The sequence below is a fragment of the Pistacia vera genome, unplaced genomic scaffold, assembly GCF_008641045.1.
Source record: "Pistacia vera cultivar Batoury unplaced genomic scaffold, PisVer_v2 Contig180, whole genome shotgun sequence".
NCBI lineage: Eukaryota > Viridiplantae > Streptophyta > Magnoliopsida > Sapindales > Anacardiaceae > Pistacia > Pistacia vera.
The window spans coordinates 2,864-17,637 of record NW_022195899.1 but is presented as its reverse complement, the minus strand read 5'-3'; the positions used below and the strand labels follow the sequence as shown (position 1 = coordinate 17,637).

The 14,774-nt window shown below is 38.8% G+C and overlaps 1 protein-coding gene across 1 annotated transcript; it reads left to right on the top strand.

The window, feature by feature from the left end:
• The first annotated feature begins 13,051 nt into the window (after positions 1 to 13,051).
• LOC116126570 (BSD domain-containing protein 1-like) lies at positions 13,052 to 14,532 on the top strand. The gene has a single exon (XM_031412244.1). It carries the CDS (start codon positions 13,143 to 13,145, stop codon positions 14,352 to 14,354), a length of 1,212 nt encoding a protein of 403 aa, XP_031268104.1. The 5' UTR covers positions 13,052 to 13,142; the 3' UTR covers positions 14,355 to 14,532.
• The last annotated feature ends 242 nt before the right edge of the window (positions 14,533 to 14,774 follow it).

The following is a 14,774-nucleotide window of genomic DNA, read 5'->3' as shown; positions in this document are numbered from 1 at the left end:
GATTATTTGCACTACATTAAATTCGAAATGAATCCCACTTGCATGTGACTGTCTTCTTAGGCCAATCTAGCTTGATTCTGGTGTCGTTGGTGCTGCTGGGCTATGAGGGAAGGTGTTGGCAGAATTGGCTTAGGCCTTTTGTCCAATAAGTGGTATTGGCAATTCAAGAATTTCGATCTTCAATGTTGGAATCGATTCAAAACCCAGAAAAAAAAAAAAAAAACAACACAAAACACTTCAAAACAAATCCAATCATCAATCTCCACTCAAATCATCAAAATAAAATTCCAATCGCACCCAAAAATCAACAAATTCGCAAAACCCTATTGGAGGTGGTGGACAGCAAACGGTGAGCAACTAGAGTCGAGGCTAATGGGAGTTTTGATTGGGAGCTGGTGATGTAGTTGGTGGTGTTGGGAAAGATTTCCAACGCTCGGAGTGGTTGAAATTTGGGTGGGAAGCTACGATAATTGTGCAAACCCTAATAGCGTGAATCCGACAATTGGTGAGCAATTGAGGTTCAAGGTGTTGGGGGTTTTTGAAAGGAGGTGTCGATGGAGAGAAAAGTGGGGTCAGGGCCAGTTTTTGACATCAGGATCAATTGAAAAAAGACTTGGAAGTGCGTGGACCAAAAGAGGACGGTGGTCGGCAATTGGTAGCTTAATGAGGTGGGGGTGATAAGGGTTTTGATGTGTAGGTTGAGAGGAGTAAGGTGGTGGAGTTCAGAGGCTTAGACGAACCCGCAACAGGTCGAAATGACAAGAGGCGGCCGTCGCTCACGGGTGTTTGAATTTGGGTTTTTTTTTTTTTTTTTGGGGGGGGGGGGGGGGGGGGGGAGGATAAAAAGTTATTTTTCTAATTCTATTAATTTGAGGGTTAAAAGTAATTTATTAATTTATTTATCAAAGACTATATGGTAATAACACCATCTGTACCTGTGTCAGAATCTAAAAATCGTGTTGGTTTGAGGGTGTAAATCTAGAATTTATGAAACCAAGGTTGGAAATGTGCCATTTTGCTAAACCTATAAAACTATTTTTTAATAAAATTTTGAGTTTTCCTCGTATTTTTTAATTAAACATTAATTAATGAATTTTATTAGGTAATTATTTGTAGAATAATAGATAGATAAAAGCATAGCCTTTCACCCACGTTTTAGTTCAGCATTGAAAGGGAAACAGGCCATCAAAAATTTTAAGTAACTTACAACGACATGACATTATCACATAAACGCCACTCTACGAATAGTTTCATTTCTATTTATAAGTTTGTTACAGTACTGGTTTGATCTGAAAGCCAAACCCCACTATATAAAATTGGGGTATTTTATTAAAAGACCATTTGAAGTTAAAATTTAATTAAAAGATATAGTTTGTAAGTGTTAACTAAATAGCCTTGTTTTTTATTAAGTTTAATTAAACATGATTACGAGTTAATTAGGATTAATGAATAATTGTGTAATCTTTTAAAAATTATAATATGTCCCCAAAGAGCCGAAATTCTTGCAAACAAAACCAAACACCTTCTTCTTCTTCCTCCCGCCACATTAACGCATTCCTCCCCTGGTTGTTGTTTCTTGTAAGCTTCGTCTACATCTTCTTCTTCATCTTCTTCTTCGTCTACATCTTCTTCTTCTTGTACATCTTCTTCTTCCTCCGTCCTATACATCTTCCCGCCATTAACATCTTCTCTGCCACAGATCCTCCTCCTCTTGACATTTCGTCCAGGTATGTGTATCTCCCTTTCCATTTTATATTTCGATTTACAAAGATTTAATGATGGATTGGGTTTGGATTATGATTATGATTTTGATTTAGTTGTTTACGTTGTTGGATTGTGTTTGATGTAATGGAAGTTGAAAGGAGTGAAATTTGTTGAATATTTTCTTGCATTTTGGGTAGCTGGGGGTGGTAGCACCAATTGTAGGTGGAGATGACTGAAAATGTGTTCTGAATATGATGGATCGCTTAAGCGATCTGGTATGTCTGGTATAATGCAGCAGTTCGTAGATCGCTTAAGCGATCTGGTATATTTAGTATAATGCAGCAGTTCGTAGATCGCTTAAGCGATTAGGTATATGGCAGAAGGTCGCTTAAGCAATCTGTTATAAGTCTGGTGTATAGAAACAGATCGCTTAAGCGATCAGGTAAATGGCATAAGATCGCTTAAGCGATCAAGCTTATTTATACCGGATCGTTTAAGCGATCCATTATATCGCTTAAGCAATCCAGTAAACGATATACCAGATCGCTTAAACGATACACCAGATCGCTCAAGCAACTCTACAAATGCTTTTTAAAATCTTTCAACCCTTAATACATCAGTTAATAATATTTTTTTTCTTGCATTATAGGTACTTGGCTATTATTAGACATGAGACAAGTTGTGTTGGGTATTGAATATTTTGGTGAGCGGGTGGAGAAAGAAAGTTGCTGGAAGTGGATTGGGAAGAGCAAAGAAGTTATACCAATTGTTATGAGCACAGAGGTGAGTTTTGATGAGTTGATTGATGAAATAATTAGAAGAGGTGATTTGAGTTACTCACGTAGTGATATAGTTGTGAAGTAAGTTTTAAGCAAAGTTCTTGAACATTATAAGGTACCTCCTGCTATATTAAAGTCGGATGAAGGTGTGAAGTTATATATGATTGATATGGGCGATAATGGTTCAAGGCCGATTTTAAGGGTTTCTTTTGTAGATAAACCATTGGAAGTTAGTTCAAAGGAAAGGGATAACAAGGAAGTTGGAAGAGATTTGGCTGGTTTTAATTTGAACTACAAGGGCATTGATTTGTTAGTTGAAAAATCAAGAGTAGGTGGTGATTTGGGTGGTGAGGAGGACACTGTAGAAGAGGTTAGTCATGTGCAGAAGAATGAAAATGTTGAGGAGAAGGACCCCGTACATGTTCCCACAGATGTAGACATTCCTTTAAATACAGATTATGCAGAAGGTGTAGTTTGTGAGGAAGAGAACACTGTGGTCCTTTATGCAGGTTCAGAGGGGGTAATTGCAGGTAGCAGTGAATCAGCTCATGTTTTTACGGATGGATCAAAGTTGTGCATAGGGTATTTATTTGACAACAAAGAGGAAGTGGTGAGGAAGCTAAAACTTATTGCCGTAAGAGGTAATTTTGAGTTCATTACAAAAAAGTCTAATTCAACGGTTGGGACAGTTGCATGTCGTGACAGAAAGTGCAAGTGGTGGGTTTATTGTAGAAGGTTGGCGGAGTCTGAAAAATTTATTTTTAGCACACAGACCCGTGAGCACACATGTGGTTTGGGACATATTTCAGGTGAGCATCGACAAACCTCCGCTGATGTTATTAGATAATTTGTCAAAAGGCAATTCGTTGAAAAGAAAGGTCCATCTCCTAAAGACATTCAGAGACTTGTGCGCACAGAGTTGGGATATGCTGTTAGTTATTAGAAATGCTGGAAAGGGAGACAACATGCACAAGATTTTGTGAGGGCAAGCCGGAGCACGGGTACGCAGTATTAGAAGCATACCGTTATATGCTTGAGTTGACAAACCAAGGTAGCAAGACAGCTTTGAAGTGGGACAAGAATATGATGTTTAAATATTTTTTTGTTACTTAAGGTTCTGCTATAAGGGGTTTTGTAAACATGAGAAAGGTGTTGGCTATTAATGGTTGCTTTTTGACTGGAAAGTATGGAGGTACATTGTTGGTGGCCACTGCACAGGACAACGAAAATCACACATATCTTGTTGCATGGTGTGTGGTTGACTCTAAGAATGACAAGTCGTGGACTTGGTTTTTTGAGCAATTACGTGCGATAATGCCTGACAGTGATGACATGTGCATAATATCCGATAGGCACAACTCTATATAGAAGGGGATTGCCACTATTTACCCTCAAGCACATCACGAATTCTGTATAAGGCACCTTGGTGAGAACATAAAGCAAAAGTTTAAGTGTGTTGGCCTCCTTTAGCATACTACATGGCAGCAAAAGCTTATTGAGTTGATGAGTTCGAGGAGCACTTCCGGCAAATCCGAATCAAGGATGATAGAATTGTTAGGTATCTTAAGCATGATGTTGGTTTCGAGTGATGGAGTAGAGCTTACTTTCCTGGAAGAAAGTTTGATGTCATGACCACGAACATAGCCGAGTCCATGAATTCGAAGTTATTAATAGAAAGAGAGTTTCCAATAGTTTCCCTTTTTGATGCAATCCAGAGGACATTGTCACGGTAGTTCCATGAGCATCGTACGGAGTCAGATAATTTTACTACAACCCTTGTTTCGTTAGCTGAAAAATTATTGCGAGAACGTATGAAACTATCAAATGCATTGTTTACCTATCCTCTTAATGCTTCGGATGCCCTAGTTAACCTTGTTAGTAAAACTTGTAGCTGTAAAGTGCTTGACATTCGACATTTACCTTATCCTCATGCACTAGCAGCACTAAAACACCAACGGAAGCCGGATTTTGGTTTAAGAATTTACATTGAACTTTGCTGCCCTCTTTATATGGCAAATCACTACATGCTAGCTTAGTTAGAAACGATATATCGAGTTCCTCCAAAAGAACAGTGGGTAGTGCCACCAGAGTTGGCTGAAATTATCATCCATCCGCAATTTAAGAAGACTAAAAAGGGGAGAAAAAGAGTTAAGCGTATTCCATCAGCCTCTGAGGTTCCTTGAAGGATGAATAAGTGCTCAATTTATAAACAACTTGGCCACAAGAGAAGCAGTTGCTAGAATCAATCACATGCAGATCCAGAAAATTAGGTTCGATGAAGGATGAAATCGAGAGAGTTGCCAAGGCCAACTGTTGAGGAGTTGTCGTTTTCAAATTTTTATTTTTAAATTTTACCTTGAATAAATCATCCTTTATATTTAGTATTCTTGTTACATGGCCTTGATGTGTTGATGCAATTAGGTTGTCAAATTCAGGAGAAAGTATGGAATTAATATGTGCATCTGGACAGAAGCTTATGTTGTCATGGACTTGATCGCCTAATCGATTTCTTATCTCTTAAGCAACCAAGGGTAAAAGCGAAGAATCGCTTAAGCGATTACATAAATCGCTTAAGCGATCGTGCATCTGGGCAGGTACTAATTCTGTTTCAGACTTAATCGCTTAAGCGATTATATATCGCTTAAGCGACCAAGGGGAAAACTGACGAATCACTTAAGCGATTGTACAACTGGTAGATATTCATTTTGCCTCAGACTTGATTGCTTAAGTGATCCATAATTGCGTAGGCGACCAAGGGTAAAAACGAAGAATCGATTAAGCGATCGTGCATTTGGCAGGTCTTAATTCTGCGTCTGACTTGATCGCTTAAGCGATATATAATCGCTTAAGTGATCAAGGATAAAAGCGTAAATTACTTAAGCGAGAATGTGAATCGCTTAAGCGATCGTGCGTTTGGGCTCGTATAGATTCTGCATTGTACAAGATCGCTTAAGCGACCAAGGGTAAAAGTGAAGCATCGCTTAAGTGATCCCGATCCTCGCTTGTAAGTGATCGCTTAAGTGACTTTATGTGATCGCTTAAGTGAACATACTTGATCACTTAAGAGAACTGGTTTCTGACTTGCACAAGATCACTTAAGCGACCACGGGTAAAAGTGAAGCCTCGCTTAAGTGATCCTGATCCTCGCTTGTATGTGATCGCTTAAGCGACTTTACGTGATCACTTAAGCGACTAACTCTGAACATTCTGGATCGCTTAAGAGAGACCTGGGATTGCTTAAGCGATCTACTGTACTCGGATGAACTTTATTTTGCCTTTGACAAGATCGCTTAAGCGAGAATAAATCGATTAAGCAACTAAGGCTAAATACACAGAATCTCTTAAGCGAAATAATATATCGCTTAAGCGACCAAGACTAAATAAAGGTAATTTACTTCAATATTTATTTTCCAAGTTTGTGGACCAAGTTTAATATAGACGTAAAAGATCTAATTTAATTAAAATATAAATATGCTCATGGTCCACTGAAGAAATCGTACACCATATATGTTTAATATAGACGTAAACATTATATACCATATATGTTTAATATAGACGTAAAAGAACTAATTTAATTTAATATAATATAATTTAAAGAGAATCGATTAAGTGATATAAATAATAAAATCAATTGACATAAGACAGATCCTGGTCCACTGAACTAATCTTGCACCATATATGTTTAATAGACGTAAACATTCTACATCATGTATGTTTAATATAGACGTAAAAGAACTAATTTAATTTGATTTATAAAAAAAATAAATTAAGTGTTATAAATAATCAAATCAATTGACACAAGACAGATCCTGGTCCACTGAACTAATCATGCACCATATATGTTTAATATAGACATAAATATTCTACACCATATATGTTTAATATAGACGTAAAAGAACTAATTTAATTGAAAAAAAAAAATCGATCGAGTGATATAAATAATCAAATCAATATGGGACAGCCTATTACAAAAAAAACATAAAAGGAATCGCTTAAGATATCCTGTCATTGCTTAAGCGATCCTGTCATCGCTTAAGCGATCTTGTGTTGACAAGCTTTCATCGCTTAAGCGATAGAGTTAATCGCTTAAGCGATCTTGTGAAAGGCAATAAAAATAATCCGAATACACTGGATCGTTTAAGAGATCTTATTTCTCGCTTAAGCGATCCTCTGTATTTAGCCTTAGTCACTTAAGTGATCTGGTATCATCGCTTAAGCGATCACGTACAAGCAAATCTTAATCACTTAAGCGATGCTTCACTTTTACCCTTGGTCGCTTAAGCGATTACGAATCACTTAAGCGGTTTAGTCTAAGGCAGAATGAAGATCTGCCCAGATGCATGATCGCTTAAGTGATAAATATTGCTTAAGCGATTCATCGCTTTTGCCCTTGGTCGTTTATGCAATTATAGATCGCTTAAACGATTAAGTCCGAGGCATAATCAATATCTGCCCAGTTGCATGATCGCTTAAGCAATTTATGGTAACGCTTAAGAGATTCGTCGGTTTTACCCTTGGTCGCTTAGGTGATCCTAAACCGCTTAAGAGATCAAGTCTGAGGCAGAATCAAGATCTGCCTAGATGCACGATTGCTTTAGCGATTCATGGTATCGCTTAAGCGATTCTTCTATTTTAACGTTGGTCGTACGATCGCTTAAGCGATCATTCTGAGGCAGAATCAAGATCTGCCCAGGTGCACGATCGCTTAAGCAATTATTCGCTTTAGCGATTATTCGCTTTTACCATTGGTCGCTTAAGCGATCATGTCCGAGGCAAAATCAAAATCTGCCCAGGTGCATGATCGCTTAAGCGATTTAATGTCTCGCTTAAGCGATTCTTCAGTTTTACCCTTGGTCGCTTAAGCAATACATAATCGCTTAAGTGATTAAGTCCGAGACAAAATCAATGTCCGTGATTTATGTAATCGTTTAAGCGATTCTCTGTTGAAAACCCTTTATCGTTGAAGCGATATATTTAGTCGCTTATATATCACTTAAGCTATCATGGGCAATATCTATTTTTTCCACTTGTTCTCCTGAATTTTGACAACCTAATATCATCAACACATCAAGGCCATGAAATAAAAATACTAAATAAATTCAAACTCAAAAGAGGGAGAGAAATACTGAATTGCTTTTGTATTAATCTGAAATGTGTCAATTACATTCAATGACAACATTATGTACAACAAATAAATAAATTTCCTATATACACTAGAAAAAAGTAGGGCACGGCATCAGCATCAGTAGCATAACCCAAGTATCAACAACAACACAACCAAAGTATTAACAAATAAATCTTCATCATTCTCTTCAGCCACTTCTCCATCCTCCAAAATTATTTGGCACACCTTCAGGATTAGCACCACAACCCAGGTATCAACAGCCTGACGCCTAACAACACCAGCTGATCCAATTCAACACAATCCAATTATTCAAGACAACCCAATAAGACAACACCACAAAAACTACAAAATTCTAAGTCCAACTTCATACCTTTTGATGACAACACCAACAATGACTTAGATTGGGTTTTGGTCAGTCAAAAGGGATCCATATGCCCATGGAAGCACTCAACAGCCCAGCGCTCCCAACAATTGTTCATTGTTTTGTCATTCAAGCCGTCCACCGGGGTGTTGGTCATGTCAAACTCAATAAATTTCAGTGCATATGCCCCACAATCAGCATTACAATAAGAGGAAGACATTAGCATTAGAATTAGCTTATATAACAATTGTATTATGTAAGTTTTATACAAATTTTACCTTGAGTCATTTGTCGGGACGGGAAGGCGCTTGAGTGGCCACTTTCCCGTTAGTACTTCATCACCGAAGTGCTGAAACATCCTGCTGTCATGCAACAGTCGCGGGAACAATACGCATAGTGGCTCCAACTCCATCTCCAACTGCCTCTCTCGACAAATACTTAGGTTGCAGTCAAGGATATTTAGCAAGCCTTCCTCTAGAAGCGCGACGACAGTTATCCAGTGTATATCCTTGATGTTGAAGATTTAGTATACTCTTTTAATCTTTGCCCAACTATGGCCATGTTTGGGCCTTTCCCCCCGTACATACTGCATGATCCTGTCATCAAACTAAAAATCATCAGGGACGCTATTGAAGTCATCTGTGCTCAATCTTTTTCACTTGGCTCCTCTTGCTGCACCTCTACCAGTGGCTTTTTTCATTAAAATATCATACGTCGTTACTAGCGTTTGGCCAAAGGCCACATCGATGATGCCACAATTAGGATACAATATATCACCAGTACTGCTTTGACGTAGCCTTATGAGTGCCAATACCTTATTGATGTGTTGCATCAAATAAAAACAACATGATAAGTATACAGTACCTCATGGAACTAAGTCGTCAAGCCACCTGCCCATCGTCAACATCTTTCAAACCAGTCTCGGGGATAATCCCCGGTCTTGCACTTTACATGGGCATCACTTCCAGATTCGTTGTAATAGGCATAAAAGAGTTTTTTCTTTTCCTCCTCTATTGGCCTCTACAAATCAACCTTTAACTCCTCCGTTTTCGATTGCCCACTTCCTCCCCCTTCCTCCATTTGCACATCCACACTTCCTTTGCGTCCCGCCTCACCCTCCTCCATTATCACTTCCCCACTTCCTCCAACAACCTCCTTAACCTCCTCCATTTTTGGTCCTCCACTTTTGTGGACTTCCTCAATTTTTTTCTGCATTTTCCTCTTCTTTCCATACGTTGCTATGGTGTAAGGAGATTTGACAAACTTACTCTTTCGCCTTTCTCCTTTCAGCTCAAGTTGTACTTCAACCGCTTTCAATACTCCACCAACTTCCTCCTCCACCCTACCAACTTTCTCTACCACCTTATCAACTTTCTCCTGCACCCTTTTCATCCGCTCTTCCATCTTCTCAAACCTCTCATAAACAGCTGTTGTAAAACTCTCAAACAGACCGTTTATGAGGTCAACCACCTCATTCTCCCGACCCCAACACCTTGACAAAGCAGTACTTGTTGTACTGGTTTCCCAATTGGGTGGAGGCGTAAGAACCCATTCCTCCTCCTCCCCCTCCTCCCTCCTGCTGATTGGAGCTTCATCATCCTCGGCGTCACTAACATTCTCAAGCAGTGGCCTTGCAACTACACTCATATGTGTGACCCTTTTCAGGTCCCGCATTAGGCAGTCTATCCCTTCATCTACTTCATCCTCCAATGCTTCGAAGGATGTAACATACTCCTCTCCCGCTTCACCCATAGTAGCGCTGAGGAAGGGACGGACCACTCCCTGCAATAAGAAACAAAATCAATCAGATCTAAGCCACATTTAAAAACAAGTGCATATTCAAAAGCTTAATCCTTTAATCTTACCCCAGCCGCTTGAATTTCGATGTCTATTTGTCATAATCCCAATGGGTACACTTGTCGATGTGCCACCGCAACATCCTAGGAAATTGTGGTCACTCATCCGAAGTCTTCATCCCCCCCTCCCCCCTGGCTTAGCCAGGATAGGGATGACCTCATACATCCAAGCAAAAAAATAGTCCATATCATAATTAAAACACATATAATACAAAAAATATAACAAAAAGCCCCTAATATTTACCTGCATTGCACATGGGAAGTCAAACAAATTGTACGTGCTCGCTCTATTCTTATTGACAGATTGGGACTGCTTTAACTCCACGTATTTTCCTTGCAGGGAGACCATGGTTAGCGTAAATGATGCCTGTCCCCACGAATAAGCATTAAAGAAGTCCAAGTTGCTTGCAAACTTCACCCAATCCATATTAACGACTTTTGTTGAGTCAGAAGCCATTAGGATCGAATGTACGAACCATACTAGACACATTTTGAACCTCTCTGAAGAGCTATACCCATCTTCTTCTAACCTCTCCTCTAAATCGCGTCCTGTAATAGACGCTTTCTCCCCCAAAACCTTTTTAGCCAAGTTTACGGCTGCCCTACTGTTCTTTATTCTCTGTTGCTCTGCCGCTTTTGGAAATTTCCCACATCTTAAGCCTGTCACCAAGGCATATTCCATCATCCCAAAACGTAGTGGCTTTCCATCCACCACGAACCACATTTCTTTCTTTTTTTTTTGCTTTTAACTGAGTGCAGCAACATATAATGCACTCCTTGCCCCCAAAATGCCTTTTTCCAATTTTCTCCAATCTTCATAAAATGACCGAATTAACTCTCTTTGAATCGGTCTAAACCATTCCTCAGTTCCCGTAAAATCTCCATTATTCTCGTAAAAACTTGCCAACTCGACCTAACTGTCACCTTTACAGGGAAGTACGATACCTTATCGCTTACAACCTCCAACCCATAGTCTTTATAGTTTACGCTCTGGAAAATCTGCACAATCGATATAAACTAAATATTAGCAAAAAAAAAAAAGAAACCCATACAACTAATAGGCTACCAACATACTTTGTAACAAAGAAAAAGTATCATACAATCAACTTTTCAACTAATCTTTTCATGTGTATGAGAAAAAAAAAAGAAAAAAAAAAGGTTTTCTGTGGTTTCATTGGTTCTATTTGNAAAAAAAAAAAACCAAAACAACTAATAGGCTACCAACATACTTTGTAAACAAAGAAAAAGTATCATACAATCAACTTTTCAACTAATCTTTTCACGTGTATGATAAAAAATAAAAAAAAGGCTTTTTGTGGTTTCATTGGTTCTGTTTGATTTAGAAATTATGGTATAAAGTTGAGTGGTGATGGTGAGCCAACCTAAAAGTAGTGACCTTCTTCTAATAATAAGCTGTCTAACCGTATAATGAGATTTAATATTTGTCCTTCAATCATCTAATGTTTTGATATTCAATCAAAATATAACAAAGAAAGTAATTTGCCCATTATATAATAAAGCAACGAAAAATCTAATGCATCATAACCAGTCCTGCAATTTAACACTTCTAACACAACAATCATAGCTAGCCCTGCAAACAATCATGCAACCCCTAAAACCCTATAGTAATCAATTATGGGTAATAATGCTGTCATTATTCTATTTTAAAGTTCATTTGCTCAAACTGATGGCATTTTGATTAATACCTTTTTGAAATAACAACTCTGAACTACAACCTTATTGATCTCTTTGTCAAACTAATAACATATTGAATCTTGAAGTGCGAATGAATCGAGGTTTTGACTTGAAATATTTTTGAATTCTAGTTATACTTTTGGTAACTTCTAGGTGGTGATGTAGCTTAAAGCTTCGGGTTAACAATTGCCATTATGTTTGTGGGAACTTTAAACAGGGTAAATTGGTGGAGGTTCGACAAGCTGCTGGTTTGCTGTTGAAAAATAACCTTAGAACAACATACAAATCTATGGCTCCTACAAACCAACAGTATATAAAATCAGAGTTGTCCTTGTTTAGGAGCTATTGATAGGCACATCAAGTCCACTGTTGGGACTGTTATTAGTGTTTTTGTTCAACTAGGTGGGATTTCGGTATGGCCTGAACTGTTGCAAGCTCTAGTAAATTGCTTGGACAGTAATGACATCAATCATATGGAAGGTGCTATGAATGCTTTGTCCAAGGTATATCCTGCTTTTTAGAACTAATGAATCTTTCGACTGTTAGTTTTCTATTCTATATTTATGTAATCTATCTCCAAATTATACACATTTAATTTTGTTTTCAACTTCCATATGAATATGTTTCCCAGCTTACTTGGTCTGAATCTCACACTAAATTCTAAAATCTATGCAAACAATCATGCAACCCTTCGCACAGCACAGCATGCGCTGTGCGTGGCCATCCTTGCCAATATGCAGGGCAGCCCTCCAGCCCGCCAAATTCGGCTACCTCCAGCCACCCCCAGCCCACCAAACTCCCTAAAACAACCTCCCTACGGCCTCCCTTGCCTTCCCACATCCTTTGGAACCCAAAAAAAGCCACTCCAACAATGCTTGCCAACTGCTCGACAAAACACCAAGACCACATCTCCCACAAATTCGCACAAATCAATCAATTTTCTCATCCAATTCAAAAAAACAAGTAAAAATACGTACCATTTCTTCACCGACGTCCTCCTCCTTGCCTGAATTCTCACCGACGTCCTCTTCTTCAGAACCATTTTCCGATTCTTCTCTTTGTTCTTGTGCCGCCGTCATCTCCTCTACCTGTGGACCACCTTCACTCATCGGATGATCCACCGGAGCATCGTCTTCGACAGCCTTTGAATTGTTGGCGCCGCCGTAGTCTAGGATTTGAAGCGGGGTTGGTTTTCCTCTTCTTTGTGAATGTTAGCCATGATTTTGTGTAAGGAAGCTTTAGGATTGAAAATGGATTGAAAATTTGCCAGAATTTGGGCACTGTAGTCGCCGAAAATCATAGAGAAATGAATAGTCTTCATTGGTTAACACCTTCGATTAAGCGATTTTGAATGGGTGGGGCTAATTTTTAAATTTCAAAATTTAAACAACTTTCGTTAATTAGATTTTATCCACATATGTTTAAATTTTTTCAGTTTAACCTATTTTACATGTTTAATAAACCCTAAATATGTCACGTCAACTTTTCTAAATTAAAAAAATCAAAAAGATTTTCTGGATAATTTTGTTAAATGCAAACTTGAGTTGTCCGGAGAGTTAAATTTCCCCAATAAAATTCCCAAACCCCTTTGCACACAATTATCAAAAGGATTCAAAACTTCCATGGATTTCTTCAAGTCCGTTTTCTCCAAAGATCCAGAACCAGAAGCAGAACCCTTTGATTCCGAATCTTCAGCATCAACCTCCGAAAACCCCAATCCCAACTCTCTATGGACTTCCGACGGCGGCTTATTCAAGTCGGTGATGGAGAACTATCGTAAAGGTTTTGAGGAGCTCCGATCCGGATTGAAGAAAGAGACCGCCGTGATCCGTGAAGTGGCCTCTCGCGCCGTTAAGGACCTCCCCACTTCGTTGGAGATTGGTGCCTCCGTTGCGCAAGAGTCCCTCGAGTCTGTGGGCCAAGCCATCGACGATATCGGGAGCACCGTTTGGAAATCGACGGCTGATATCATTTCTCAGGGTAGGCGCAATCTCTCAACACAAACACCTGATCATTCATATTCTTATTCTGATTCTGATAATAATAGTAATATTAGACGTTTGAGTGATGTTAAATTGTATAGTCGTTTTGAAAGACAGTTGCTTGCAATTGGGTGCAATCGTGACACTTATTGTAGGGAACCGGAGGATATAGAGGAGTTTGAGAATTGGAAATCAGGGTTTGAGTTGGATGATGAGAGGAATAGAGAGATTGATAGTTTGGTTAAGGAGAATGAGATAATTGGTGAGATCTACAGTGAGGCTGTGTTGAATACTAAAGAAGTTGATGAAGAAACGTTTTGGAGTAGGTACTTTTATAGGGTGCATAAGTTGAAACAAGCAGAGGAGGCGAGAGCTAGGCTGGTGAAAAGGGCGATGGAAGTAGAAGATGAGGATTTATGTTGGAATTTTGATGATGAGGATGAGGAGAATAGTGGGTCTTTGGTTAAAGGTGAATCAATTGGTAATTTGGAGGAGAAGAGAGAGTCTGATTTAAATGTAATAAAGAAGGATGATGTTGAGAATCCGAGGAATAAGAATTCTGGGGTTGAAGAAAAGGATAATGAGAAAGTAGAGTTTGTGGAGGGGAATGCTGAAAATGGTGAATCGTGCAAGGATAGTGATCTTTCGGTGGTGTCGACCCAACCATCAATGCCTGATGAGGAGGACCTTGGGTGGGATGAGATTGAGGATATTGGAAGCAATGATGAGAACAAAGGGGATGCGGTTGGAAGTATAAGTAGAGCTGTTTTACGGAAGCGGTTGAGTGCTGCAGAGGAAGATGAGGATTTGAGTTGGGATATTGAAGATGATGAAGAGCCCATTAAATCATGATAGAGTTGATGACAACAGTACAGAAGTGTTCTGGTAATAAGTTCATAACATATGTTTACTCCCAGAATAATAAGTTAAATGCTTTCATAAACGATTTATTGAATCATTGTAATTTATTCATGTAAATATTTTTGTCGTTTTACTTTCTTATAGAAATTTCAATTAATTTTTCATGATAGTGTCACTTTTTAGGATTTTTATTAGTATGAATTACTTTGGTATAAGATCTTTTTCTGGTAGTATTTCATTCTTTAATGCTGTTGAAACTTGAATATGTTGTTCGAGAAAACTCATCTTAAGCTGCAATGTTCCCCTCCTCCCTTGCCCCCAACCTCTTGAGCTGTAATGTTTAGGGATGTCAAAATCCCTGGCCAAGCCGGGTGTTGTCCGGGTCCAGACCCGCTCCGTATGTGTGAAGAC